The sequence below is a fragment of the Zonotrichia leucophrys genome, chromosome 3, assembly GCF_028769735.1.
Source record: "Zonotrichia leucophrys gambelii isolate GWCS_2022_RI chromosome 3, RI_Zleu_2.0, whole genome shotgun sequence".
Classification (NCBI taxonomy): Eukaryota; Metazoa; Chordata; class Aves; order Passeriformes; family Passerellidae; genus Zonotrichia; species Zonotrichia leucophrys.
Window position 1 is genome coordinate 65,356,696 of NC_088172.1, and position 27,262 is coordinate 65,383,957.

The 27,262-nt window shown below is 40.0% G+C and overlaps 2 protein-coding genes across 10 annotated transcripts in view; one reads left to right on the top strand and one right to left on the bottom strand.

The window, feature by feature from the left end:
- ERMARD (ER membrane associated RNA degradation) overlaps positions 1-9,514 on the bottom strand; it is a 24,330-nt gene extending 14,816 nt beyond the window's left edge. For both annotated transcript variants that reach the window (XM_064708582.1, XM_064708581.1), the window contains exons 1-2: positions 9,209-9,514; positions 611-779 (exon numbers count right to left, since the gene is read on the bottom strand). In XM_064708582.1, the coding sequence (XP_064564652.1) occupies positions 611-779; positions 9,209-9,514 (475 nt within the window). The remainder of the gene's footprint in view (positions 1-610; positions 780-9,208) is intronic.
- Positions 2,060-27,170, top strand: PHF10 (PHD finger protein 10). Of its 8 annotated transcripts, none has more exons than XM_064708589.1 (12): positions 2,060-2,114; positions 7,053-7,203; positions 11,648-11,754; positions 12,318-12,448; positions 13,253-13,336; positions 14,750-14,883; positions 14,995-15,144; positions 16,265-16,374; positions 17,813-17,966; positions 25,232-25,340; positions 25,603-25,791; positions 27,051-27,170. In XM_064708589.1, exons 2-12 carry the CDS (start codon positions 7,201-7,203, stop codon positions 27,134-27,136), a joined length of 1,257 nt encoding a protein of 418 aa, XP_064564659.1. In that variant the 5' UTR covers positions 2,060-2,114; positions 7,053-7,200; the 3' UTR covers positions 27,137-27,170. The 8 variants fall into 8 exon arrangements, with proteins under 8 accessions (XP_064564659.1, XP_064564658.1, XP_064564653.1 ...); XM_064708588.1 differs by lacking the exon at positions 2,060-2,114 and adding an exon at positions 4,726-4,762; XM_064708590.1 differs by lacking the exons at positions 2,060-2,114; positions 7,053-7,203 and adding exons at positions 8,952-9,080; positions 20,387-20,542.
- The last annotated feature ends 92 nt before the right edge of the window (positions 27,171-27,262 follow it).

A 27,262-nucleotide genomic window follows, 5' to 3' on the forward strand; every position in this document is an offset into this window, starting at 1 on the left:
CACTTTTTACAGGAAAACAAATTCTTATGGTTTACTGAAAGATATTTCTACCACCTCTGGAAATTAATAACAGAGCTTGCATGATGCAATTTGGCAAATTAAAATTCTATTAATTCATCAGGACATAAATACTTTGTTTTGGTTAAAAAACAACTACAAACTATTCCACATAGAAGTGAAACGACTGGACTTCTGTACAACCAAAAGCTGGGAAACACAAACAGAAGCAACAGTAGCAATATTGATGGCCCCAGGCTTTTAAATTTAGTACAAAAGGAATATAAAGAACAAAACAATTATGAGGTTGGAGAGAAGCAGAACTGAACCCCTTATGTTACAGGCACATAAAGCTGGGAACCAAGATGAAGGCAAAGTAGGAGCTACTTAGGTAGCACAGATTACACGAACATTAGGAGCCAGCAAAAGCCAAATACAAATGCACATGAAAAATTTAAAGCTCTTTGTAGATATGAACTCTACATAGTCTAATCTGCAGCAGAGCTGATGCTGTACTGTAACAACCTGTCACAACTCAGCTAGAATTGCTGAGCTGTACTGAAATTCTGCATCAGTCTTACACGCATCACTACTACAGCAGGTAAACACCAACCTGATTCAAGGTAACACACATGCTCTGTAACAGCTGGCCAACAAACTTCCCCACTTCCAGATAAAATATTATCAATATCATAAGTGTCTTTCTTCTCAAATCCAAGTTTGCAAATCGCATAGTGCACAGGTTGAGAAAGGCAAGTAGTGACCGAGTCTGGCAATGCCATCTAGAAAAAACACACACACACAAAAAGAATCCTTGTAACAAGAAAGCCAGAAAGCACATGAGAACAAAAATATTACTAGAACATACCCATCAGCAAAGCTACACAGACAGTAATACACTGTCTGTAAACAAGCTGTTTGGGTTTGCAATGCAAGTTTCATTCACATACATGATGAAAGGACTCTCAACCAGAACTACCTTCATAAAACTGGGGGAAAGCATTGCTCTGTTTTCACAAGGTCAGGAGGGTGAATTTCAGCATGGTTATATCTACTGAATTCATGGCAAGATAGACTGAAGCAAAATATCTCAGTTTATACGTAAATGTTCTGCCTAATCTGAGCTTGCAGAGAAACTGATGCTACTTCAAGTAAACCAAGAGCATCAGTCCTTAAAACCAGCAAGATCCTTGGAGGGAGGCAGGGGAAGAACACGTGAATTCTGTAGCAATGTTAGTGCAATTTAGGCATTCATGCTATTTTCACATTAGTCTAAACAGAAAAATGGACTGATTCAGAAGCACACATTTAAATTTTAAAAATTGCACAGATAAAACTGTGCCATGTTAACAAGGATGAAAATGCCTCTGATTTAGTTAAAAAAGTCACACTTCTTCATTCATTAGATAGACAAGAAATTGTTTGATAATGAAGTACCACAACTAATAATAATGAAAAATATGCCATTAAAGTTAAATTAAAAACATTTTTTCCTCTCTAATTAGGTGGCAGAATTTACCCTCACATATGTAATTTCTGAATCCATGGCTTCAAGGAGAAAAGAAATATTTACATAGCTGTCAGCACTAAGCAAGGGTAACAGCTCCCATTGGAAACCACTATTAGCTGCCATCTGGAGTACCTACCTGCTATTTAAAGAAAAAGAAATTTAAAAATCTACAATGTTCCGAAGACGTATCATTCAGTCCATCTTAATTTGTGTCTCTTCCCGTTCGCCGTTTCTCTGTCAAAGACAGAAGGCCAGAGCAAAACCTGCATGACCGCTGCTACCCTTTAATGCCAGCACTTCTGCAAAACGGGCCAGGCACGGGGCGAGGCGCTGACCTTTGCAGGGAGCGCGGGCTGGCACTGGCAGAAGCGGGGCAGGGCAGGGCAGGGCAGGACTGGGCTGGGCTGTCCCCTCCCCTCCCCTCCCCGCCCTTTCCCGGGGCCCGGCCCGGGGCCCCGCTCCGCCATGGCCGCCGCCGGCTCCGTTACCGCTGCCCGCGCGCGCCGCGTCACGGCCGGCTCGCGGGCAGGGCCCGGGCCGCCGCACGCCGCCCAGCGGGACCGCCGCAGCCGAGGACGCAGGGAAAAAGCGCCAGGATAAAGACATGGTGAGCGGCCGCCAGGGCGAGGGGCGGCTCCGGGGGCTGAGCTGGCCGGGCTGCCGCCCCGCCGGGAGCGGGGACAGCGGCCTGGGCGCGGGGGGGGTGTGGTGCGATGCCCGACTGAGGCGGGGGTGCTGGTCCGGGCCTGCGGCGCTTCAGTTGGTAGGGAAGGATGGAGCGGGGAGAAGGTGGGATGAAAGGCGCGTGTGATCTTGTGAAAATTGGTATGAGGAATGGTGTTCCCTCTCGGTTCGTGCCCGGTTTGGGATCGCTCCGCTCTTTCTGCTTGGTCAGGTGTGATGTTGGCTCATGCCCTGCGGCTGGGTGCTGCCTCAGGCGCTGCGAGCCCGAGCTGCTGTGCTGGTAACGAGAAGGGGCGTCCTGTCTTTGGTGGGGCACTCCGTCCAACTCGGTGTGCTGCTCTGACCTAGAACCCGTACCTTCTTCTGAAAGAATAAACAAGAACTCTTTCCTGTTTGTTTTAACAACTAAAACCTATTGATTGTTAAAATGGAATTACTAACAAACAGTATTTCATGTAAATAGCAAAAGCTTTTTTTTTTTTCTTCTATTAGCAATCTTCCTTCTGTATGTCCAAAGTTAAGCCAATGTACTCGAGTTGAATAGCCTAAGAACAGGCGTTTTTTGGTCAAGTGTTCAGTTCTTGAACTCCTGAGCGTTTTATTCAGGGTGCAAATATTTTACAGAAACATAATTGCCACATTGTGCTAAAACTTCGGGGTTTACTGTGTATTTTATACAGTGATATACAGAAGAAGGTTTATTTACTAGCCATATCTGTAGAGAAATCGAGGTTTTTGGTTGCCTCACTAGTAAATGCAATGCCTTTTTGCAAGTGATTATGAAAGCTTCTGTCACTAATAATAGCAGGTAAACTTTCAAATATCACCATTGTTAGAAGTTGGGTGCTATAGACATGAATTTTCTTCCAGCATTGGTGATAGAGGTTGAAAGTAATATGCCTCAAGCTGAACCACGTCAGCAAAGAATCACTGTTTGGACTGCACCCTTTTTCACAAGTTCATTGTTACTCACATGGATGGGGATGCTCATTTGAAGACCTCAGCTGCAAGACTTGAGGTGGTTTTTCTTCTGTTAGGTGATGTGTGATGAGCATGTCAGGGCTTTAGTCTTTTTTTTTTTTAGTCTTTTGAGATCTGAGCTTGCAGTTAGTCGATAATGAGTGTCCACAGGCTGAGTGCAAATGTGTTTGGTCCTTGGGTTTTTAGAGTGAATGCTATTCAGAGTTCAGCAAACACCAGCAGGCAATTTGCACTAAGGCTGCCAACATCACTGCTTTTAAGGAACTAGAGGAAACTTTTAGGTGATGTCCACAGTTGTTGACAGAATGCATGTGCAAGCAATTTCATAGAGAAGAAACTGCTTTTCTTCCCTCATTCTTAAAACTCCTCAGATGGAAAGAGTTCTGAGCCCTTGAGTAGCGCATCTTCTAAAATAATTCTCATTAGACTTTTACATTATCCATAAGTGACTTTTTTCAGTACTTCTTAGTAGCATAAGCCTTGCATTGTGATGTTATTTCACCTTTGAGTTCTTTTCTGCTCTCCTGGTAAGAACTGATGATTTTCTCTCAATGTTGGGTTCTAGCAGTAGTCAGGAAGTGGAGCTGAGACTGAAGAGTCAGTGAAACTTGGAAGTGATTTGTTAGGAAGTAGCTGGTATGGAAGACCATTGCCTGTGGCATTTGTTACGATCTCATTGTTCCTTGTGTGCTTTTCTGTCTCCGTCTTTGTTACTATTTTACTGTTCTGTTTTAAGCCACCATGGTGGACAGCAGGTGACATTTTTTTGCAACATCAGACTTACTTCTTGCATTCATAGAGGGACAGGTTTTGTTATGTGTCTTGAAGATATAGAGTACATAGCTGGATGGGGAGAAAACGTGATCTTCAGAGATCTTGTTTTCAGTTCCAAGCAAAATTACAAAGCTTTGCACACTGGAGCTTACTTTTTCCTTCCTTTTTTTTTTAATGAGCAAGTTAAATCATCATTACATAAGCTACTATTTTAGTAACAAGGAATAAGGACAAGCAAAATGAAGTAGTAAATGAACCAAGTCTGTATTTTGGGTATTGTGTAGGCTATTTGAATGAGAAACTTGAACTTGTGGCTAACAGTCTTGGATGGGTACATTTATATCTGTGTATTTTTCCTAGGAAAAGGGAGCAGATTCAGGGTGGTAATATGCTGTATCTGATGGATGAGTTTAAATGCAAAGTTCAGTTGGGTTTTGCTGGAAAAGAATTTAAAATTGAGTCAAAGTCAACCACTTCTCCTGTTCCAGGCAAAACAGTAGTTAAAACAGCCAGAAGATGATAACCAGCTTCTAGCTTTCTGTGGTTTTTAACATATTCCTAGACTAATTGTTGGGGATTTTTTTCTCTTATCTGTACACCATTAAGTATTATTTAGAATCTTTAAAATATTGACATGTGATGTGGATTTTTTCTTATTATTTTGTACAGTCAAAAGTTAAAAAACCACAGGATGCTTCAGGCTCGGCTCCAACAGAAGGAAAGGCAAAGTCAAAAAGCCGTAACACGTACAGACTGGAGCCACGCACTAAAGTTCAGGCTGACTTACTACAAGACAAAGCTCAAGCGATACTGACGGTAGAGTACTATTTAAATTACTTGTCTCATTGCAAGAGCAGATTGTCTTGCAGAAGTATTTACAGAACAGTGAATATTGCATACACTTAAACACACATAAATCTCTGCACTCTTTTGAGTTCTGGCACATGGATGTAATGTGAATGTGTTCTGTTTTGCAAAGTGCAGAAGGGCCTCTGTGAGGTCACTGCTGAGTGTGTGCTGTTTAGGTGGAGCTGAAGCTTCATAAACTTTTGCATTTTTTAAAATCAAATTGAGCTACAGCACAGTTCAAAGTATCATAATCCACAAAATGTCCAGTTAGCAAAGGATCATGACGTCAAATTTGTGGATTTCTGTTAATTCTGCTAATATCACAGGACCTGCATAAAATTACTTGGTATCCTTGACAGTCAGATTGGTACGTACACAAATTGAGCAAATAGAAAACAATTTGTTGAGATAATCCACAGGTATTAGTGGTATTTTGAACAGTTATAACTGGATCTTTTTAATTCTGCTGTCTGGAAGACATATCTTGGGTATTTGGAACAGATATTTGTTTTCCAGTGAACTGAGCCCAAATAATGAAGAGTACTCTCCTGATTGTTAAATGGAGATTGGCTGGGCATGTGTGTCACCTTTAAAAAAACAGATAAAACATTTCAGAGTAAAAGTAGTGCATCCTTTGCTGTTTGAGACCATCATCTGTACTGACTATTCAACTCACTAGTTCTTCTCATGTTCTTGTAATGAAAATGACTGTAAAGGGTGTTTTTTGCAAAAGACTACTAGGATGAAAACTAAGATCTTTCAAAATTGTTTTTAATAGAATAAACTACAATACGCCACATACGATGGAGCTTCTAGTGCCTTCTTGTGTGCCTCAATCTCAGAAGAAATATTAAATGCTGTGAAGGAATTGAACTATGACCGTTATAAGTATGTGGTATCAGTGCTAATTGTCGAAAAGGCAAATCAGGCAATGATTGTAAGCAAACATATTATTTGTTACACCTTTTGAAAATTAAAAACATATTTTAAAACTGTGTGTTATCTCCTAGATGTTCTTTCACTTTCAGCAGCTTAACTTGTTTCAGGTGGTCCTGAAGCTTTTATATTCTTTATGGTTAGTAGTGTCCCAGGTGACAATTCAAGGTGCTGCTGTGATTCTGCCTAATTGTCTGAGGGTTGCTGTCTTCATGTGTTCAGTAAGTGGTAAACAGCCCCAGCTGCACATACCTGTCACCCACTTGTTTCTGCTGCCTGCTGTGCCAGTACAATTCCATGAGTTCAGTGAATTTTGTTTTTCTTTGTCCGGTGTACTTGGATCTCCATTTGGATTCTTGCATTCCACGCAAGATGCTATGCAGTTGTAGTGTGAGGTGTCATGGAAGAGAAGGGTGCCAGGGAACTGAAGGGTGGATGGTAACTCCAGCTGCCACCAGACATGCTCCTGGGACTTCAAATTAACATCAGTCATCTGAACTTGGAACACCTAAAATTAAAAGGATTCTAGATTGTGCTGTGTTGGTATATAAATTTAGTATTCCACCTACCTTGGAGCTCCCATTGGCATTCAGAATGCTTTTATTTGTCTAGTAGAGTGCCAAAGAACACTTCTGCTTTGCAGTGTTCACCATCAGTTCTTAAAACCTGATTGGAACCAACCTGTGTTTAGTGAGTTACCTAAAATATTTGAAGGGTTCACCTTCAGTACCAAATCCAGTTTTTGCATCTACCTGCTTTTCTGGTGCCATCCCACAGCATGCTGCCTCTTAAGAGGTGCTTTGACTGAGAAGCTGTAGGTGCAAACAGATTAGTGAAGTGGCCCAAGTTAACTTTTTTCTCCCAAGGAATATGTTTATTCCAGCCATCAATTCATACAGTTTAGTTTTGAAAACAATTTTACCAAAAAGGCTGAGAGCCCAATAAATTTACAAGTAGGCTGTAGTAAGCTGGAGGTGGAAGAGTGGGGGATGTAATTTCTTGGTTGTAAGTGTTCACAAAACTGATGTCTATTCACACTGATATTCAGTTGCTTTTGAAGGGGTGCTCTTACTGTATGTTAAATTGTAACAAGTGAACACAACAGAGAATTGGGGGTTTGGTGCAGAGCTTTTGGATCTCTCCGTGCGGGAGCTTTACTGTGAAGCAAGAAAACGTATTTAACATTGAATAGGAATTCTTAATTTTATTCAACTTTTGCATTGTTGTTGATAGTTGTAACTCTCCTAATATGATTAATTAGCATTTAGATAATGCTGGGTATATAGGTTCACTTGTAATTTTTTCTCTTTTATCCCTTTAGGTTGCCAGCAGATGCCTCTGGGATGCTCAAAGAGACACTTGGGTTTCAGCTAAATGTGAAACTGATACATTTATTGCACTGGCTTTGGTAATGGCTTGTTATTACGACTAAAACTCTGAAAGTCAGCTGCATTTGTGCATCACAATACATGGTATATTTGAAATTTTTCAAAATATAATTATTTTAGTATTCATATTTGTCCTATTGGTGTTGGCACATTGAAACTGACGTACAGTAGAGATAATTTTGCTCGTTTTTGCTCTGTTTAAAAAAAAAACCAAACAAAACTGCTTTGGAAATGTTTATGGTTGAGTACATATGGGCTTCATCTGTTGTAATGCTCTGCTGTGGAAGTGGGAGCAGCTGGTGAGAGGCCAAACATTGCAAAATTCTGAATGTTGCTTGTCTCTTGAGTGTCTGGGACTGTTCACCAATGCTTATATGCAGTTGCAGGTATCAGTTTTCGTAAAAGCATGCCTTTTGTAGGAAAAGCAGTGTTCATTTTTTGTTTTCATAGTTGGTATCTGTGGTAAAATGCTGGTCTACCTAGAAACTTGGCTGGGAGGGAAGCTGTGTTTTGCAGTCCTAGAAACTTGTGCACGTTTCCAGCCGTTTGCCTTGAATGAAGTGTAAGCTCAGCTATTAGGTTCCCCGGGTCGTAACCTTTGGTTGGTGGGCAAATACTGAATTGAGCGAGTTAGGTCACTTTGGTCTGGGGGCTTCTGGTGGCAGTGGCAGGAGGACGATGGAATCAATCTCAAGGCTATTGAGAATTGGTGGATAACTGGCAAGGGCAGCACCGATTGTATTTTTTTAAATGAGACTCGCAGATCTGTGAGGTGTGTAGACATCAGCTTTTGGATCGGCCGTGCGTGGAAATCTAGCGCTGTTGCCTTTGCCACGTCCGTTCTATTGTTGGGAGCTGAAAACAAACGCGGACGGGGCGGGATGCTTCCCAACGCCCCGTGGCCGGCTTGGGTCTGAGCGCCTTTGCAGCCGCGGCCGGGCAAACCTCGAGGGGCGGTGAGCAGCCCGGGCCGCGGGTGGGCGCACACGCGAGGCCGGCGGAGCCCCCGGCCGGGGGCGGCGCCGTGGCTGGGGCGCGGCCGTGCGCTTTGTTCGCCGGCGCGGGGCCGTGCGCGCCCACGGGGCCCGCCTGCGTGCGGGCGGGCGCGCGCGCCGCCCCGGTCCCCGGGATGAGGGTCGTTCCCGTGGCGGGCAGGGAGGGCTGCGCCTCAGCTCCGCCCGCCCGTACCGGCGGGACCGCTACCGGCACCGGGAGGCGGCGCGGCCGCGGCGCGCAGCGGGCTCGGCGCGACCGCGCAGCGGCGGGGAGCGGCCGCACGCGCCCTCCCTCCGTCGCAGGGGCGAGCGCGCTCGTAGCGGCTCCTCCGAGTGCGCCCCCCGCCCCCCGAACCCCCCTCCTGCGGGGGCTGATGGTTCACAAACGTAGCTCGTCCCCGGCTGACGTTCCCGGAGACGGGAGCCTGCTGGCGGAGCGGAGCAGCCCGGCCCTGCTGGGTGCCGGCTCCCGCGCTCGGCGCTGACCACCGCGCCGGGGGGATGCTGCCCCTCCGTCCCGCGCTGCTGCCCAAGCGCTACCGCGGCGGCTCGGCTCCGCGCTCGCGGCCGGGCCGCGCGGCCGCCCGAGCGACGGCGGCAGGAGGAGGAGAAGGGCGCGGCGGCGGCGGCAGCACCGGCGGCGACGGATCCCCCGCGCCGGTCCCGCGGGGCGGCGCCGGGTCGGTGCGGGTGCCGGTCCGGCGGCGCGGGCCGGGGTCGCCGCGGGCTGCCCGGAGGGGGGCGGAGCAGGAGCCGCCGCGCCCGTGCCCGCGCTGGCCGCTAGGGGCCGCTGCCGCTCCCCGCAGGGCGCGGGGGGGCGGGGCCGGCGGGCGCGGCGCGAGGCCCGGTCGCGCGGCGGCGGCGGCGTCGCTCCTGTTGGCCCAGCCGGCGGCGGCCATGGCGGCCGTGCTGTCCCCGCGCCTCTGCGACAGCGACCCGGCCACGCCCGGCGCGCAGTCCCTCAAGGTGAGAGCGGGTGGCGGCGGCCGCGGAGCTGCGGCGCAACAGCCGCCTCGGCGGGAGGCCTCGCGCGGCCCCCGCGCCTGGGCGCCCCGACCCGCGCCTCTCACCCGACCCGCCCGCCCCGGGCTCACCTCACGCCCGTTGGGGGTGCCGGGCGGCGGCGGGCGGCCTTCCGCGCCCCGGGCCGAACTTTGAACGCGGGTCTGGGGCCGGGTGCCCGGGGCCGTCCTCCTTCCCAAAAGTCCCTCGGCGTGTTGCCAGGGGCGGCGCGGCAGCTGAGTGCTCGCCGCGGCAGCGCCGCAGCCGGGAAAGTTTGGGTCGGGCCGCGGCAGTTCCGCCTTGGCCCTGCCGGCCGCTCCCGCGCATCCCCGGCACCGCGGGCACTTGTGGCGCCAAAGACTCCCGGCGCGGATCGGCAGTCGCCCTTTGAAACACATCTCGAGCTGTTTAGGCTTCTCGATCGCTTATTGAAGCGGCGTTACGTCGATCTTGCAGTGACAGACGTACCAGAAGTTTGTAACGTCACCATGTTTCGTAAGGACTAACAAGCTTTTTACAGAAACATGCGTTTTCAGGGAGAAAGGGGCTTTTTTGGACAGTGCTTGATTTTTTCATGTAAAAAGAGCCACAGAGCTATCCCTTTTTTCTGTTGTTCAGCAGTAAAGCTGGTTGAGCAGTATTGTGCCTTTAGATTGCAGATGTTTTCACTTTATGTACTAAGTCGTCTGCAACAAACTCTACTTGTGTGATTGAATTTCGTGAAATTTTAAGCAAATAAGCAAGTATGGAAATGGAGAGAACTGATCTCTCTGTGTTATGGACAATGATACTTTGTAACAGTACCGGATATAATCAATGAAAAATTACTAAGAGAAATGAGAAACTCATTATCAGGCACTTCCACCAAACTCTCAGGTTGAGATCTGTCTTGTAATGACGTTTTGAATTCTCTTGGAAGTTTTGGTATAACGCGGGTTGCTTTGGCCCTTTTGAGGTCTTTGTCTAGCAGTTAAAAAGATTTGGAGTGCATTAATATTCTTGTGGGAAGTAGAAGTGAGCTGCTGATGAGACAGCTGTGTCACAAAATATTCTAATGCAATGTTGGTTTGACTGGGGGCTGCTGCTTCATTCGTTGGAGTTCACACAGGGTATTCTCAGTGATACTAAGAAATGGCATTACTGCTAATGTGAGTGGAGATGCTGCATATTGCTTTTTTAATGATGACTGCACTAAGAAAACCCAGTTCCATTAAAATTTGCTTTTCAGTTTTTATAACTGTGAAAGATGTTTTTGCTCCTTAAAGAGGAAGAAGAATATTTGTAAAAAGTTGCAGAAAATGAGAAATAAGCCAAAAATCCAGGAGACTAATGCTTTTTGTCTATGGCCTGTCTTGATTATAACATTGTGAAATGTTGCTTAGTAAAAGTAATGTATTCTTTTTTACTGGAATATTTTTAAATTGACATTCCAAGTCATATGTTAAGTAAAACATACTAGAGTGAAAGACATTAGCAAAGGCAGACCTAATTATCAGTGTTGTCATTTCTAAATAAATAAGTATAGTTGGGCTTGATCCATTTATTTCTGACAGGTTAATTCCTCTTGCTTAAACTTTTCACAGAAGTTAGGAAATTGATTCTGTCATTCTGCTCCACTTTAGAAATTCAATTACTTAAGGAACTGTTTTATTCTTGACTCACCTACTGGTCACAGCAGGCAATTCACCTGAAGATTTCTGCTGTCTTTATCTCAGTTATGATCAGACAGGGTTGGTCACTAAATGCTTTGATATGGCTGATGTTTCAGGTTGGAGTTGCACAGCATTATGGGACAACAGAGCAGTGAAAAACACAACATGAACTGAGTCAGTCTTCTAGATTTCACAGAACTCTTTGTTTTGCTTGGGTCTTTTTTTCCTCCTCTTCATTTTTATTCCCTGTTGTTGTATTGATCACATGAGATCTGAATTGTGACACCTGTCTGAATGTCCCCTGTAAGGGGGACATTCTTGTTCTCTTCTGTATCTGTTGTTGGGTTTTTTCCTCTGTAAATCTTTTCATCTCAAGTCTTTGCTACTTGCTTGCAATGATATTTTTTTGTAAACTGTATACAGTTCCTTTTATTTTAACTCTGTACCTGTAAACTCCTGTGTTGCTTTCAGTAATGTTTTCCCTGATTTTGTAAGGATCAGCTCTCAGCAAGGAGTTGGGGTTTTTGTTTTGCACTTGCTTTTGGTGTGGAGTGCTAGTCTGGTCAAGTGCCAGAGGTAGTTTACATCAGGAAATATGAACTTGGTGGTCAGAGCTACAGCTCTGTCTATTCAGAACTCTACCTGTGCCACAGGTGAGAAGCCGTCCAGTTCTCCTACCGGGCTACCTCGTGTCATGCAGATGGTTTATAACAAAGAATAGTTTGTTATGTAGACTGTCCTGTGAGTTGTTTAAGACTGTCATAGAATGGCTTACCAGTTCAAGTATATTTAAATTGTGGATTGCCTTGCAACGTTTTTGGTGTTTTACATTATCTTTGGAGTAGTCTTAGTTTTTTTTAATATTTATTTTCATCTCAGGATGACACAGAAGAAAATTCCAATGATGGCAGCCAGCCATCCAAAAGGCGGCGTATGGGCTCAGGGGACAGTTCACGAAGCTGTGAAACTTCCAGTCAAGACCTTGGGTAATGCTGCTTTTTACAATTCCCACTTTTTATTGTAAGTCTGACTTTATTGTTCAGCATGCTTGAGTATTAGCTCTTTAGTCATTATTTGTGTATTCTTCATACATCTTTACAAATTGAGGTGATGTCCTATAAATAGCTGGATATCTATTCCTCCCAGCATATTTTGAGGCATTTTATTTTAGAGTGCCACAAGAAGTGTTGCATCTGATTTACAATCAGAAGCACAGTTTGCATGTTTTTAAGACATTGCATACTTGAATGAATTTTGACTCTGTAGTAGTTGCTTTTCCTGGTGTCCTCTCCATTATGATGGATATCAGTTTCTTCAGATTCTGTCCCTTAGCATGCTGATAAATGGAGATTTAGAGAAATATATGTGAACTTGGGTACAGCAAAGTGACTTTTGAAATGGGTTAACAGGATGCAGTGTTTTAAAGTGCTTGTCCCACTTTGTAGTTACTGTTCATTGGCATATAAATGGGAATTACTGAATTTCTGGAGAGGTAAGTAGTATTGTTAAGGATTGTTGTGATTTGTTGTAACATTGTTCTTATGTTTAGGTACAGTTATTTTCCTGCTGAAAATTTGATAGAATACAAATGGCCACCTGATGAAACAGGAGAATACTATATGCTTCAGGAACAAGTCAGTGAATATTTGGGTGTAACTTCCTTTAAAAGAAAATATCCAGGTATTTATTTTTAAAGTCTTTCTTCTAAAAATTTGAATTCTTAAACAGTTTGCATGTAGTCTCTGCTTCTTTGGTTATAGGATGAGTTAATGGTTAAAAAAAGACCCAGGAAAAGTAGACCTGGATTAATTATACTTGTACTTCATATTTTCATTACTGGAAATATAATGTATCCACTGGTTTTCAAAGTAATATAAAATTTTGTGGTATTTGAAAATTTTCAAACGAGTCTGATTTGAGGCTTAGATCAACAAGCGCTGTTTGAAAACTGGTGTCAATTTCATTTTTAATGATTTGTTGATGATTTCTTACTATAACTGGATCTCTGCATTCTGTTTCCTGAATTGTGGCAACATTCCTACACTGTGGAAAAATATTTAAAAATATGTTTGTGGAGGTTCTGGTATTTGAGCCTCCATTATCTAGAATTGTCAAATCTGGCTCTTTGTTGGGGAATTTATTTTTAAAAGTTATGGTAGAAGAAAAAATACTGCACTTTCAGTGCTTGGTAAAATTTTCTGTATCTGAACTTATACATCAGGTTTCTTTAGTTTTTATGTAAGTCATAACTGTAGAGGGTGTCTAACCTACTATAAGTCAAGAAAATTTATCATGTCCCTACATTGTGTGTTAAATTTAAAATGAATTTATGAAGTTGTCATGTTTCTTGAAATAGCAGTGTAATACAGTCTCTAGCTGCCTGGAAACAAAATTGTTGAAGTACTTTGACAGTGTTTATGGGGGAGTTTCAGTTACTGCACCCATTTTTATTTCTTTTTTTTTTGTTTGTTTTGTTTCTTTGAGATTTAGAAAGGCGAGATTTATCTCACAAGGAGAAACTCTACCTCAGAGAACTAAATGTTATCACAGAGACTCAATGCACACTAGGTAAGAAAACAAATTGTTAGACTTCTTATTACAATGTAAAAAGTATGGCACTCTGAAAAAGGGGTTCAGTTTGGTAGAGAAGAATGCATCCCTCTCAACTGGAGACATAAATTTTGAAATTAAAACTGGTTTATTTTTGGCTTAGTAAATTGACCATGTTGTATCAGAATTCCAGATTCATTATTAGCAAATATATTTTGGATCTATTACAATTATTTAGAGGGGATTTTTCTATATTCTAAATTAACTTAGAATCTTTTTCTCTTAGAAAAGAGACCACCATAGTAGTGTGGTCTCATACATACACTTTGTTTATACATACATGCATGGTGGTATATATTGCATATATAGGTACAGAGTGTCTTCATATATACGTTAGTCTTATTTTGCTGCGTTGCATTGGAGGCTTACAGACATCAGTGTATCTTAAATGGTTCAGCTTCTATGTTAGAAATTAGAAGAGTGTATTTTAAGGCAATTGAATATACTTGAAATGGATTGATCTAATTTCTGAGGCTTTTATTGAAAGGTCTTTTTTCCTTCTCTTCTGATATATGTGATTTGGACATGTAGAGTTTAAATTATGGTGCCATGGGGTTTTTTCTGTGTATCAAAGGTCTGTGAAAATGTAATGTCATTTTATATGCTAACAATCTTTAGTATACCACCTTTATTTCTCACCTGTGAGCTATTTTTTAACTTAACTATGCATAAGAGAACTATATCTAATTTTTATATATAGAGGTAAAATGTTATGTTCTGCCTCACCTATCCAATAGAGATGTGTGCTAACTACCCCTGCTTTTAAAATTATAGTTATAATCAGTGGTAATGACATAAATCATTCCATGCTATTGTCCATGTCTGGAGATTAGTTGTGTTGGAACCTTCAGGGGAGGAGATCTGTGTTGTAGCTGCAAACTGAGGCATTCTGACTTCTGAGCGTGAAATGCTTTAATTGGGAGTCAGGAGTCTCTGTGCAGTTTGCTGCTCTGAATTGCTCTCCTAGCAATTCTTCCCTGATTTGTATGAGACTTTATGTAAACCTCTTAATTTCAGTAAAGGTTCTGCAGGGTAATGGAACTTCAGCTGCACTGGGAGCTGAAACTAACAGTACATGAGATCCCATCTAGAACAAAGGTTCTGCCTCACCAGTGAGTTTAAGTAGGTGATTGAGTCAGTGAGAGGGGTCTGTAGCTCTAAGAAATGACACGAGCCTCGGGTACAAGCAAACTCCCAGTGAGCCTTGAAAGGTAAGTGGCACAAGTTTGCTGCTGCTTGAGAAGGAGAAGCATTGTGCACAGCAGGTTGTTGTCTTCAGCTGCTCAAAACCTTTGAGTTGGTCATTGTGAGATATAAATAACCTGCAGTTACTTTTGCCAGATAGCATCATTATTACTTTATTTATTTTAGGTCTAACAGCTTTGCGTAGTGATGAAGTAATTGATCTCATGATTAAAGAATACCCTGCCAAACATGCTGAGTATTCTGTTATACTGCAAGAGAAGGAACGGCAACGAATAACAGATCATTACAAAGAGTATTCTGTAAGTAATTACCACTTAGGTGAACCAAATCTGCAATGGAAGTGTGAGAAAAGGTTCTTCTCCAACTGATAGTGAAATGTGTGTGAATTAATATAATTGGTTTTATTCCAGCAAATGCAGCAACAGAACACACAGAAAGTAGAAGCCAGTAAAGTTCCAGAATATATTAAAAAGGCTGCCAAGAAAGCTGCAGAATTCAACAGCAATTTGAACCGAGAGCGGATGGAGGAAAGAAGAGCCTATTTTGATTTACAGACACATGTAGGTGGATTTAAATTTCTTATCAATTGGGAGGAAGCACCTCCTTGCGTGTTTTAATGAAGAGAATGAAGAGAAAACAATTGGTTTTGTTACCATTGTAGCTATTTTTGGGGGGGTGATTAACGGGTAATACTGCTAAAAATAATAATCTAAATATATTTAACTTGCAGACTTTTTAAACTTGAAAATACTTGTCTCAGAAAGCTCTAAAAATCTCAGTGTTACTTTATTATCATGTCTTTATTTGGATAATCTTAGCATAAAACTAAGACCGTTGTTTATTCATATAAATGACTAATTCTTCTTTTGAATACCTCCAAAATTTTGCCTGACAATAGCTGAAGTAAGAAAGAAAATTATTTTACATGTAAAAGTGTGCTTGTCAATATTATGCCCTTGTTTTTTGTTATTTGTTTTATTATTTTTGTATTGCATATGTTACATGCCTCTGTGCTTGATTAAAAAAAAATTATCTGGCATTTTGAAGCAGTGCTGTTTTGCTTCTATAGAGGCAAGTAAAGCAAAAGTTTTCTCTGCAAATTGTTACTTGGCAGACAATTATGGAAAATTTTCATTTTCTTGCTGTTGACCATGTTAGTGACAAGATAGTGGATAATTATTTCTATTTCCTTCTAAGAGAAGGAAGGCTCATTGTGTAAGCTTCTCCTTTCCGTTGTATTATGTATTTATATATTAATGGATTTTTTTTTATAGTACAGTCTGGTTTCAGAATTAGATGGCACATTCTTTCTACTCTAAAACAATATGGAACAACAGTGATAATTCTTGCTAAAGATGCCAGTCACAAAGGTTAATGTTTACTGTTTCAATTGGTAGATTTTAATTTCAATATTATTTTTCATAGTGTACTGTTTAAAGGGGTCTTACTTAATCTATGTTCGATCCACTAGATACTTAGGGATTGGATTTAATCCATGATACTGTTTCGGGATCTCTTAGAATTTTAATGCATTGAATTTCTTGTGGGAGAACTCAGGCAGCTGTTTCAATTCAATAAAACTGGCAAGTTAAAATAATGCTTGGAGGAGTATTTGGTGAAGAAGGCTCAGCTGTTTGTATGTGAAACAAAAGTGTCATTGTTTTATATTAAACAATGCAGATTATCCAGGTGCCTCAAGGAAAATACAAAGTCTTGCCTACAGAGAGAACAAAGGTTAGTCCTTATCCAGTGGCTCTCATACCCGGACAGTTCCAGGAGTACTACAAAAGGTATTTTAAAAGCATTCCAGCTGCCAATTCTGTTGCACTGATCTCTTTTGTCTCCATCTAGCAGGTGGAAAACATTTCACTGTCTTTGCATTAAGGTTTCAAATTAATTTTAGTTTTAGACACTTGATAGTCTTCAAAGATGCATAGCGTGATAGCTGTGCTTAAGAAAACTGACTGCAAGAGCACTCTCTGCTGATGTATTGCAGTGCCTGAGATTTAGCCTGCTCAGGTATTTACCATGGTAAAAAGGGACATTGATTTCACTCCTGCCACCCTCCTGTTTATTTATCATCTGCCTCTGCATGTGCTAAAATTAATGTTTTTGTGTCAAAGTGTTGTTATGCTGCCTTCTGATCATGAGTCTTGCTGTTCCATTTTGAATTTTTTGAAACTCTTTTTAAAAAGAGTTTGGTCTTGTGGTTTAAGTTTGATGTTAGATTTGTAAGTAAGAGAGAAAGACATTCCAAACTTTACATTTCATGATCTTTACATTTCATGAAAAATGTGTTACTTGACTTACGTGTTGTTGACATAAATTTAAGATTTTACTAGCAGTGTGCTACTGTTGAACAAATCTGTACAGATTTGAAGATTTTGCTGAAGTCTTCTTATTGTACAGTAGGGATGGTATTCATGATATATGTTCTTGGTTTTCTGTAAAGAAGCTCTTTGCATGTGCCTTGCTCCTTCCAGTGTTCATACAGCCCACCCCAAATTTGCATGTTACAGGATGTTCCTGAAGGACTTCAGTTTTATTAAATCAATTGAATTAAAATTACTTCATGTTGTGTTTATTTTGCAATTGTAAGCTGCTAGTGAAACTGCTTTTCTATCTCAGTGAAGGATGTGACCTTTCATAATATGCAGCAGAATAGTATCCCGTTCCTTACATTGCTTGTCCTGAGCAGTAAGAGGACTTCCACTTTTTTTGTTAGTCTTTATGTTAAAAAGAAAAAGCATGGATTATGCATGTTGATCTGTATCTGGCTGTAAGCAGTGAGATTACACCTGTACATTAATCTGAAACTACATTTTCTTGTTTTCTTACATTTTTTGTTCTTAATAATCAGCTGTACAGCTCTATTGTTTACTTTGCTTTGGACATATTTGTGTGCCCTGGGTTAGAATTGTACACATGTTATGGGGAACAGTACATGGATAAAAGAAGTTTATGGTCTGTTGGGCATAGTAACATGGATTGGGTAAAACTTTACAAATTGTGTTCCATGAATATCTGCTCTACAAAGAAGACAAGCAGTATACATGGCATCGCATTTGGGAGGAGAAATTAGTGTGTTTCCTTTGTTTTCAGAACTGCATGTTTTTATGTGCCTTCCTGAAAAAAGGAGACTGTTATTTAAGTCCCTGCATAATGTGTAACTTATTACTTACGCATAAAGTACACATGAATAAATGCATTTAATTTATTTAACTTCAGATACTCTCCAGATGAACTTCGTTACTTGCCACTAAACACAGCCCTTTATGAACCTCCTTTGGATCCGGAGCTGCTTACACTGGACAGTGATGGAGATTCAGATGATGCAGAGGAAGGGCGAGGTGATGAAAAGAGGAAAACCAAAGGCAATTCGGTGAGATAAATTGAAAGTATTCTTGAACAAAAAAATCCTTTTCCTTGACTTTTGTTAGTTTAATTAGTTTATTAGAATCTTTTAACATTTGCAAAATGAAGGGAAGACCTTTTTTAGTACTTCTGTTTATTTTATAACATTGCTCTCCATTGTTCTTTGGTTTTGGTCCATTTTCAGAGTAAATTGAATAAACATTTCAGGCCTTTTCTTCCTTTTTAAAAATTTTCTTTTGTTTGTTTTGTTTTGTTTAAAGCAATTTTGAAGAAACTTCCCAATGCAGCTCTTCATTATAGCCTTTTCACAAGGGGAAGTTGCTGGCATTTCTGAGGAGAATGAATATTATAGTTCAGGTATATTTTTGTTGTATATTTTGCTGTTGGAAGTCCCACAGAATCTGTCCCCAAAGCAAAGGCATTAATAACCTCATAAATTTTTTTTCTGTGATGTGGAAGCAGCAAGTACTAAGTGTAGAAACAGTAACTTAATTCCAATTCAAAAAGAAGGTAAAAAGCATTGTGTTTTTATTACTTTACAATACATCTTTTAAAAGATATTTATGTTCTCTCCACTTATGCAAATGCAAAATTAACTGCTAGCTGAAACTTAAGGGAAATTTTCAAATACCTACCTTGATAGAGCTTTAAATGCTCAAGAGCCAGCTGAGATTCAAATCAGCTGAGTACACCTGAACCATTGGTGTATTGGTGTAGTTTATGTGTTGGGGACAATCTCTTTCCAGAAGTTTACCCTACTTTTAACAGCAGTGGAATTTCACAGTGCATTTAGCAATCTCTAGCATGATTGATGAACATATTTGATGGTGGGTATGTTCAACTCTAAATTTTGTCATGTAAATATTTATCTTCTTTGAATTTTGTAGGATATAATTGAAGAAAGGAAGAGATCAGCTTGTAGGTTAACAAAAAGAGAGAGAGGTGTTTAATACACTCTTTCTGCTTGCAGTTTTTGAGACGAAATCATAGAAACATAGCATGCTGAATGTCAACTGGAGTTTTCAGTTTAATCACACTCCAGCTTTTTTACAGTTGGTCATTTGGTCTTTAACCATTTTTCCCCAGTTTCCTTTTCCATTTAATTCCATTCTCATCAATGGTAAAGAAAAGTAACTGGACCAAGCAGGCTATTCTTTTGATATTTCACAGAGGCTCAGAAATTTTTTTTGTGACAGAATGCAGAAGGAAAAATGTCCCTGAGTTTGAATAGTGTAGAGAAGTGTGAAAGATTGATAATCAGATTCCTGTGAAGTGGTTTTGGCTGTGGGAGCATGGGTTCTTGGATAGTTAGTCATTGAGGGGGGCATATAGGACAGAAAAAAACCAGAGGTGGGACATGGTCAGATTTGGAGTATCTCCCATTTGTCAGATCTCCCTGGTGAGTGCCGCAATACACTTCTCCTTTTTCACACCTCCCCCTGCTCCGTTGTTGGAGTTGGTAGCAGTTTTCTCTTCTGTAGTGTTTTAGTGGGTCTGACCTAAATAACCCTTCCCCTGAAATACTGGTGAAACCTACCATTTCTTGTTGCCACATAGTTCAGTCTGCTTTTGTGTTACACTCTACCATTTTACTCTGTGTCTGTTTTGTCTGTTTTGATCTTAGGTCCTAGGGCACAGGCTGATTACTATTGTTTTTACAGAGTGTGTTTTAATGTAGGGCACCATTGTTATTTGGCCTCTTGGGTTTTATTGTGATAAATGTGAGTAATCACACTGCTTCCTTCTGGAGCTTTTTGGAAGCCTTTATTAACACTTTTCTGAGAAAAGTCTTGTGCTGCTGCTCTTAATTATGCCTACATTGATCTCTCACCATCTTTGAACCTCTTCCCCTCTTTCTTGCCTCCTTATTCCTCAAAAAAAAAAAGAAAAGAAGCTTTTACTGCAAAATAAATTCTGTTGTTTGGTTCTGTATTAAATATGGAAGTGTTTTGCCATTGATGGCATTCTGCTGCAGTCCAAATTAAATACTTAGATTGCTCCTGGTGAAAACAGTAGGTGAGGATGGCAGAAAAAAACTTCACGTGTTTAATTCATGGCAGTCCTTGTATGCTTTAAATGCATGACAGGGGCACTTTTAACTTTTTGCTGGCCCTTTATGTGTTGTAAACAGCATATTGCATTTAGTTGATTTATTGCTGATTTCTACTGAAAACACTTCAGAGAATTATGCTGTTGTGCTCCCCACACTGGTACCAAGACCAACTGCAAAAACATGACTGCTGATGCAGTCTCTAAAACCAGAAAAAAACAGATTATAAATGTTGTGAGCAAAGGTGTTCTAGACCCCATGCTTTTGCAGAAGGAATGACATATCCTTCTCTTACCTTAGTTGACTCTAAGGGGCATAGGAAAGACTTGTTTGTCTATCCAAAAAAAAAATATATAGCTATGGTATTTTTATTATAGGACAATTCGTCTGGCAATGTATCTGAAGGTGATTGCGCCACAGACAACCAGGAGGATTCTTTTCAGGGAAGACAAAAAACAAGAGACAAAAGTGCTACTCCAAGAAAAGATGGTTCCAAACGTTCTGTATTACCCAAATCAGTTCCTGGGTACAAGGTCGAAGAAAAAAGCCCCTGACTGAATTTTACTCACCAGCTTCTTCTTGAAGTATTTGGTTTTTTTAATAATGTGGAACTTCTGCTTGCTGTACTTCACTAGCTGTTCTCCTGTTGTGTGCTCCATCTGTTTGCTTCCTTATTCCTTTTTGCCTATATTTCGTGTGGGGCTTTTCTTTACCCTAGCTGTACAGTGGCCTCCTATTGGGGTAACTTCTTAGATTCATAGCAATAACGCTAGAAAAATACATTGTGGATTTATCATTGGAACTCAACATTTTTCTGTCTGCTTTAACATAGCAGTCAGAAGTGTGTGCCAGTTTGAAGCTAGCACTCACTATCCATTACTTTTTTTCCTATTTTGTATGGCAGCATACCAAGAGATCAGTCCTATAAAGTGCAGCGGTATGGCTGAGCATATTGTTACAACATTAATTTTAAATACAGCCTTTTATCCTGCAATATTATGATGTATAGGATGGAAGGCAAAAAGCTTATTACAGCTGTATAGGCCACACTATGTAACCCCTGTAATAGTACTTGGAAAATAGCTTTTTATGTAGTCCATACTATGTAGTAACATTTGTGGGCAATATGCTTTTATCTAAACTAGAAACTTGGTGAGGATGTTAAGACATTTCAGCTATCACACAGTGATTGCTGAACCTAAGACTCCAGTCTTCAGTGTTTCTATATAATAATTTCAAGAATTATGATAAAATACTTTTCAGAAGAAGTGGGAATTGACATGCATTGTTTATATGTTACTGTTGTGCATACTGAGAGAGGATCTGAGTAAACTGTAACACATTTAAAGCAGGTAATTGTCTAGTCCTGTTCCGCTGAGAGGAATGAGAATTTTCCATTGACTTAAGTGGGAGCAGGAATAGATCCATAAGGAGGGAAAACACTAAGTTAAGATAGGGTTGAGTGTTTACCAGTGAGGATTACTTATTGATAGTTAAGGAACAGGGAACATTTTTGTCAGTGACAAGTTTGTACATACTGAGAATCTGTCTCAGCAAAAGTGAGCTGTTGATGGCTTGCATTTTATGTTTATAAATATTTACTATCTGTGTTTACCAAGTTAATAGTAAATAAACTATAACTTACAATAAGAAGCTAATTTCCAGCAACAATTGGACAGCTTTGATAAATTTCCTCTACATACAGTATCTGTACAGGTTCATTACAGACAGCAAGCTCCAGTTGCTTTTTCTGTTTTCAGGAACTTATTAAGAAATGCGTGAACTGTGTAGATTTAGAATGTGGTTACCACATATATATATTTTTTTATATGTAACTTTGCAAGAAGTTGTAGACATAGAATGCATTTCAGTATTCCCATGAAATCCAAAGATGAAGGCTGAAATTTTTCTTTAGCTTTGTTTAACTTGACATTAGAAATTGTGTGCCACTAGTTTACAGAAGCTTCACTTAGCTGCGAGATGCCCAAGTGTTTGATTAGTTGTATCTATTTAATGGCCTTATGAGTGCATAGAGAGAGGACTGGTGGAGCAGAGCTTTGATTTGAACTTAAAATTGTACAAGAGTGGTAGTAGTATAGAGCAGTGCATTTTGAGAATGGATTCCCACAGCACTTACTTACTGTGATTCTGTCAGTATCACAGTAACAAGGTCTAGTTACAGTGCCTCATCTTTACTATGTCAGCATACATTGCCTGCATCAACCGTCCGGCTGTGGTTAAGTCAGGGGTGGTGATGATGTGTTAGGAGGGTGTGAGGATTGGCTTTCTTGTTTGTGGGAACGTTTGAAATACTGCAATAAGACAAATTACATGAGCTGTTTTAACGGGCAAGACAGAATGATTCTTGTTTGTGAGTCTATGAAAACATCAGATAACAATATACCTACCATATGTGCCTGCATGTTAAGGCACTTTGAGCTGAAGGCTTAACTGACTCAAAATGTTTTTCCTGTGAAATCTTTATAATACTTTTGTTCTGTAATTTTGTTCTAATATTGGACTATTTTTGTAGGACACTAATCTTTTGGTTACATGTAGTTAAAATTGAGGGATAATTGCTATGGCATCAGCGTATATATGTATAGCCACGTTATGAGTATTACAGGATTCCATACATTTCCACTGAGTTATTTTCAAGTAAAAGAAATACTGTATTTTATATGGAGTCTTTTTTATTGTCAGTTCTTTAACAAAGAACGATTAGCATGTGTTTTACATTTTGTCATGTTCCAAGTAGTGAGTCTATTGCTGCAGGACTGACTGCTACAATTGCACACGCAGGGTACTGTTAAAAGTACAAAAGATTTTTTTGCACATAAAACTGAAATGTATTGAGTATCTTTATTTTGCAACACTTCTGTTTTGGGTCACTGTATGTGAAAATGTAATGCTTTGCATTCAGAATAGGATGTAAAATAAAAATGGTGTAGTTGGAAAGCTACTTTGAGAGCTGCAGCACAGCAGCATGGAAGTGAAAACTTACACATCACAGTTGTCATTTTGACCCTGCATTCATTTTCTCTCGTATCTTATCCCAGTAAGATGGGGATATCGATATTTACTCCTAATGAGATGGGATATTGTGACTTCCCCTTTGGAATTGACACATTTTTTAATAGCATTTCTAAAAGCCATTTGTGGTGATAGAATGGAACTGGATTAAAATGTGAATAGTCTTGAGTTTTTAAAATTTTTGTTGTTGTTGTTTTTGTAAAAATACTTCCATACTGTTGGAACTTCATTCTTAAAAGGCTGTGATTCTCACCCCCCTTAATATGCACAGTTTCTAATGAATACAGGTTAGTGAACTAAGTCTAGATGGAAGCATTGTTAATAAATGCATCTGTAGCAGTGTCTACCTAGAGAGTTATGTGTATCAGAATGTGAACTGCACACACCTGTAAGATTTGGATGTGTCCAAAAAGCAGCTCGCTTTGGCTGGAGTATTGGGAAGTGTGCTGATGTATATTAAAGGCAGTAAAATACAAATCTGTAACAAGCCAGAAGTCTGATTAGAAAAGTTTGCTTGCTGTTCCGGAAAGGCTTGGTTTCTTATATTACAATATAATTTTAAAATAGCCTAAACAATGGAAGGGTAGATGCTGCCGCCACGCTGACAAGGTTTAAGCATTTGCCACTTTTGTTGGGAGGAGCAGGGTATAAAGGTATACATGTAGGACACGTAGTATAGTTAACAGTAAAAGAGTTTATGCGTGGTTTTCCTTCCATTATATTTATTATTTTGTAGAGATGTTTGTGTGTTAGACTTCTTTTACTGTTTATTATTATATTTATGTATAAAACAGGTTGACTTTGCTTTTTTAAAATAAATAAGCAAAAAAAAGTCTATGAATGCCTCTGTCATCTTTTGAAGGAAGATACCTATAAACATTTGGTGGGGTATTTTGCTTTCTTGAGTAAAACTCCTTAGACTGAACAATTTGATGCAGGCTGTAGCCATGTTTTGACATGAAAAGCACATTGAAAACTTCAGAAAACTTAAAGCAATGCATCCTGATTTTAGAAATTAGTCAAGATACTAATTACCTTGCTAGGTGCTGTCAAAAACTGGCTGGGGAAATAAACACACTTAAAGATAAGTTGTATTGCAAAAGATCTTTGTAATTTTATTTATTTATTTATTTATTTTGTGTTTTCACTTTTTAAATTTGTTTTAAAATTAAACCTCATTCTTCTCCCCACGAGTGGTTGGTAGTTGACTGGGATTCTTCTTATTGACAGCTGTTTACAGCCTTTAGCTCCCTCTGCTAGTTGGGTCTTTGTAGCAACATTATTTTTAAAAACTGGTGCTAGTCAGTTTAACATCAGTGAGTCTACATTAATTGTAGACTACATTTCTCACTGAGTTCAGTGTGCAGCAGTCAAAGCCCAACGCTGTAACTACTGCTGTGTTTCTGAAATTCAGAATGCTTTAATTCTTCCCAAGGCCTCGTCAGGATGACTCTCTTGTTGTATCTACGGAGTTGATGTACAGAATACCTAGGCAGATGTATATTTCACATGTTAACAGCCTACTATTTCTCTTGCCCTTTAAATGGATCTCATGGATCCAGACACACTCTAGATGATAACTTAGAAAAATTATAAATGTAAAAATCTCTAGTCAAATGCAAGGCTTTTGTTTCTTAAATGATTATGACTGGATACAAGAAGGAATGATAAAAGGAATACAGCCCTGTGCAGCATAGCTAACCATATAATTTGAAACTGAACATAGGAAAAAAATCAAGTTTATTATTTTTATAATTAATTTTCTATCTGTAGGGACAAATGTAATGCAGAAAAACCCCTATATATTTCCTTCATATACAGAAAATCCACGCAGAAGTTCATAAAGAGTATTCTATATTGGAAGAAACTTCCTGAAATTTTTCACGCTGTCACATTTAGTTTACCATAAGGAGAATGTTAGCTGATTAATTAATAGGAAGAGCCAAGTACTTGCTTTTGATCCAATTGGATTGACATAAAACTCACTATGTATAACAAATGGAAAATTGTATGTAAGTTTAATCTATGATTTTTTTCAGTGCTGCTGCTTGTCAGTGATTGTCACGTGTTTCAGGGTTCACACATCCTGGCGGATAGTTTATAGATTTTAATAGTTAAGGAGATGACATTTCCTGTTGAATCTGTAAATTCTTCCGGAATGAATTTATAGCCCTCTTCTACCCTTCCAGCCAAAGGTCATTCCAAATGCTATATGTGGAATTTGTCTGAAGGGTAAGGAGTCCAACAAGAAAGGAAAACCTGAAGCTCTTATACATTGCTCCCAGTGTGACAACAGTGGTGAGTATCTACATCCACTAAGTCAATTCCTAAGGATCCAGATCTGTTTGTGGACATATTTAGTGTACTCCATATGTAGCAGGAGTTCAGTTGCCTTTTCTGTCCTTTGTTACGACCCCATCTCTCTTTCATGTTCTCTGTGCTCACACTGTGGGATCTCACCAGGAGGTGACCTAAGCTTCATGTTTGGTAAAAGCAAACAGTCTAACTAATTTTAAATTTCATTTCAGGCATAAAAATAATAATGCTGGTTTTAATCTAGGCCACCCTTCTTGCCTTGATATGACCCCGGAGCTTGTTGCTATGATTAAGACTTACCCTTGGCAATGTATGGAGTGTAAAACCTGCATTATATGTGGGCAGCCTCACCATGAAGAAGAAATGATGTTCTGTGATGTATGTGACCGTGGTTATCACACTTTTTGTGTGGGGCTTGATGCTATCCCTTCAGGTAATAAAGCAAGAGTTACTTGTTCCCTTCCCTCTTCCTCTTAAGTCCTGGGCTCATTCTCAGAATTAATACTTGAACTAATGAATTAATACATATTCTTTTGAAAGAATAGTTTAAAACAAGTGTGAAGAGTAAGAGGAAGAAACAGTATAGGAAAACATTCACACTATAGGACCCAATTTTTATACTAAACTTTATTTCTGTATATTTGGTTGTGCACAGTTAAACGTCACATTTTCTGTGCAGGAAATATAATTGGCTTTTACAGCATAACCCAAACAGGCTCGCTCAGAACTATGTTTTTTCCATTTCCACAGAATACTGACAATAATTACCTCTTTTCACTGAAGAAACCTGTAAAAGAAACTGTATTGCTGCATATTGCTAGAGTACAGCTTTCACATTAAGTGTGCTGTTTTAGCTTCTAAATGAAATAGTTGTCTCAATTTAATATTTGTAAATATCTCTTTAAACCCTTTCATTTCGTTTTTTATTCTTAAACATCAAAACTGCAACAGAAGTACCTCCATAGGTAGGCAGGCAAGTCAGCAGCTTTAAATTGCCAAGTCACTCATATCATGTGGCCAACTCAGGGCAGTAGAAAGAAAATAACAGGTGGTACTGTTGCTTTACATGTAGTTCCACATCCATGGTAAGTTCATGAATACGTATTCAGTGGCAGTGACAGTATTCCCTGGACAGTACTTAAAACACACTGTACTGCCCCATTTTGGGAAGCACTGGAGCTAGCTGTCACAACTGTACAGGTTCTGTGGCTGATTTCACTTTGAGGCTGACCTAAGAATATAATCAAAATAGATTATATGTCTACAAAACTACAAAATTACCAAAGCAGCCCTTGATTCCAGCTGTTGCAATAAAAAGTTAAATGCTTCCCCAGCTGCCATTGATTTCTGCTCTGGGTAACTTCACAACCTTGAACTGTAGTCATTCACCTAAAAATATGACGGGCAAACTTGAGCACTGTTTGTAAAACTCTTACCTAATAACCACCTCCTTGGAGTGCTGGCACTTCTTGAGGTCCATGAAGATTGGTGTAGCCAGTGGTTACACATAATGAGTGTGAATTGTGTATGCTGCTTTATAGAAAGGATGCTTAATTTTAAAAGCATTTGTTGTTTGCATTAAAGGAAATACTGCAAATTGACAGGCACCTAACAGAATGGTGAAGGGCTGCCTAAATAGGTAAGAGAGTAACAAACTTAGTTTCCCAATAATTGATAACTTTCTTTTCTTAGGTCGCTGGATTTGTGATTGTTGTCAGAAAGACCCTCCTGTACCCAGAAGAGGAGGAAGAAGGGGGAAAAACAGCAAGGAGGGCTAAGAAAGCCCTAAATACTTGCTGTCCAAAACTTAACTGCACAAATTAAAGTGATACTCTGGTGCTATTTAATCAACCACTCTATAAGAGGAGCAATACCACTTTTTTTTTTTTCTTTTTACTAAATAA

Coding starts and splice junctions, on each gene's coding strand:
- PHF10 (XM_064708583.1), top strand. CDS start 8,616: ATGCTGCCCCTCCGTCCCGCGCTGCTGCCCAAGCGCTACCGCGGCGGC. Junction 14,884..14,994: donor ATCATTACAAAGAGTATTCT/GTAAGTAATTAC, acceptor GTTTTATTCCAG/CAAATGCAGCAACAGAACAC. Junction 17,967..25,231: donor GGAAAACCAAAGGCAATTCG/GTGAGATAAATT, acceptor CTACCCTTCCAG/CCAAAGGTCATTCCAAATGC.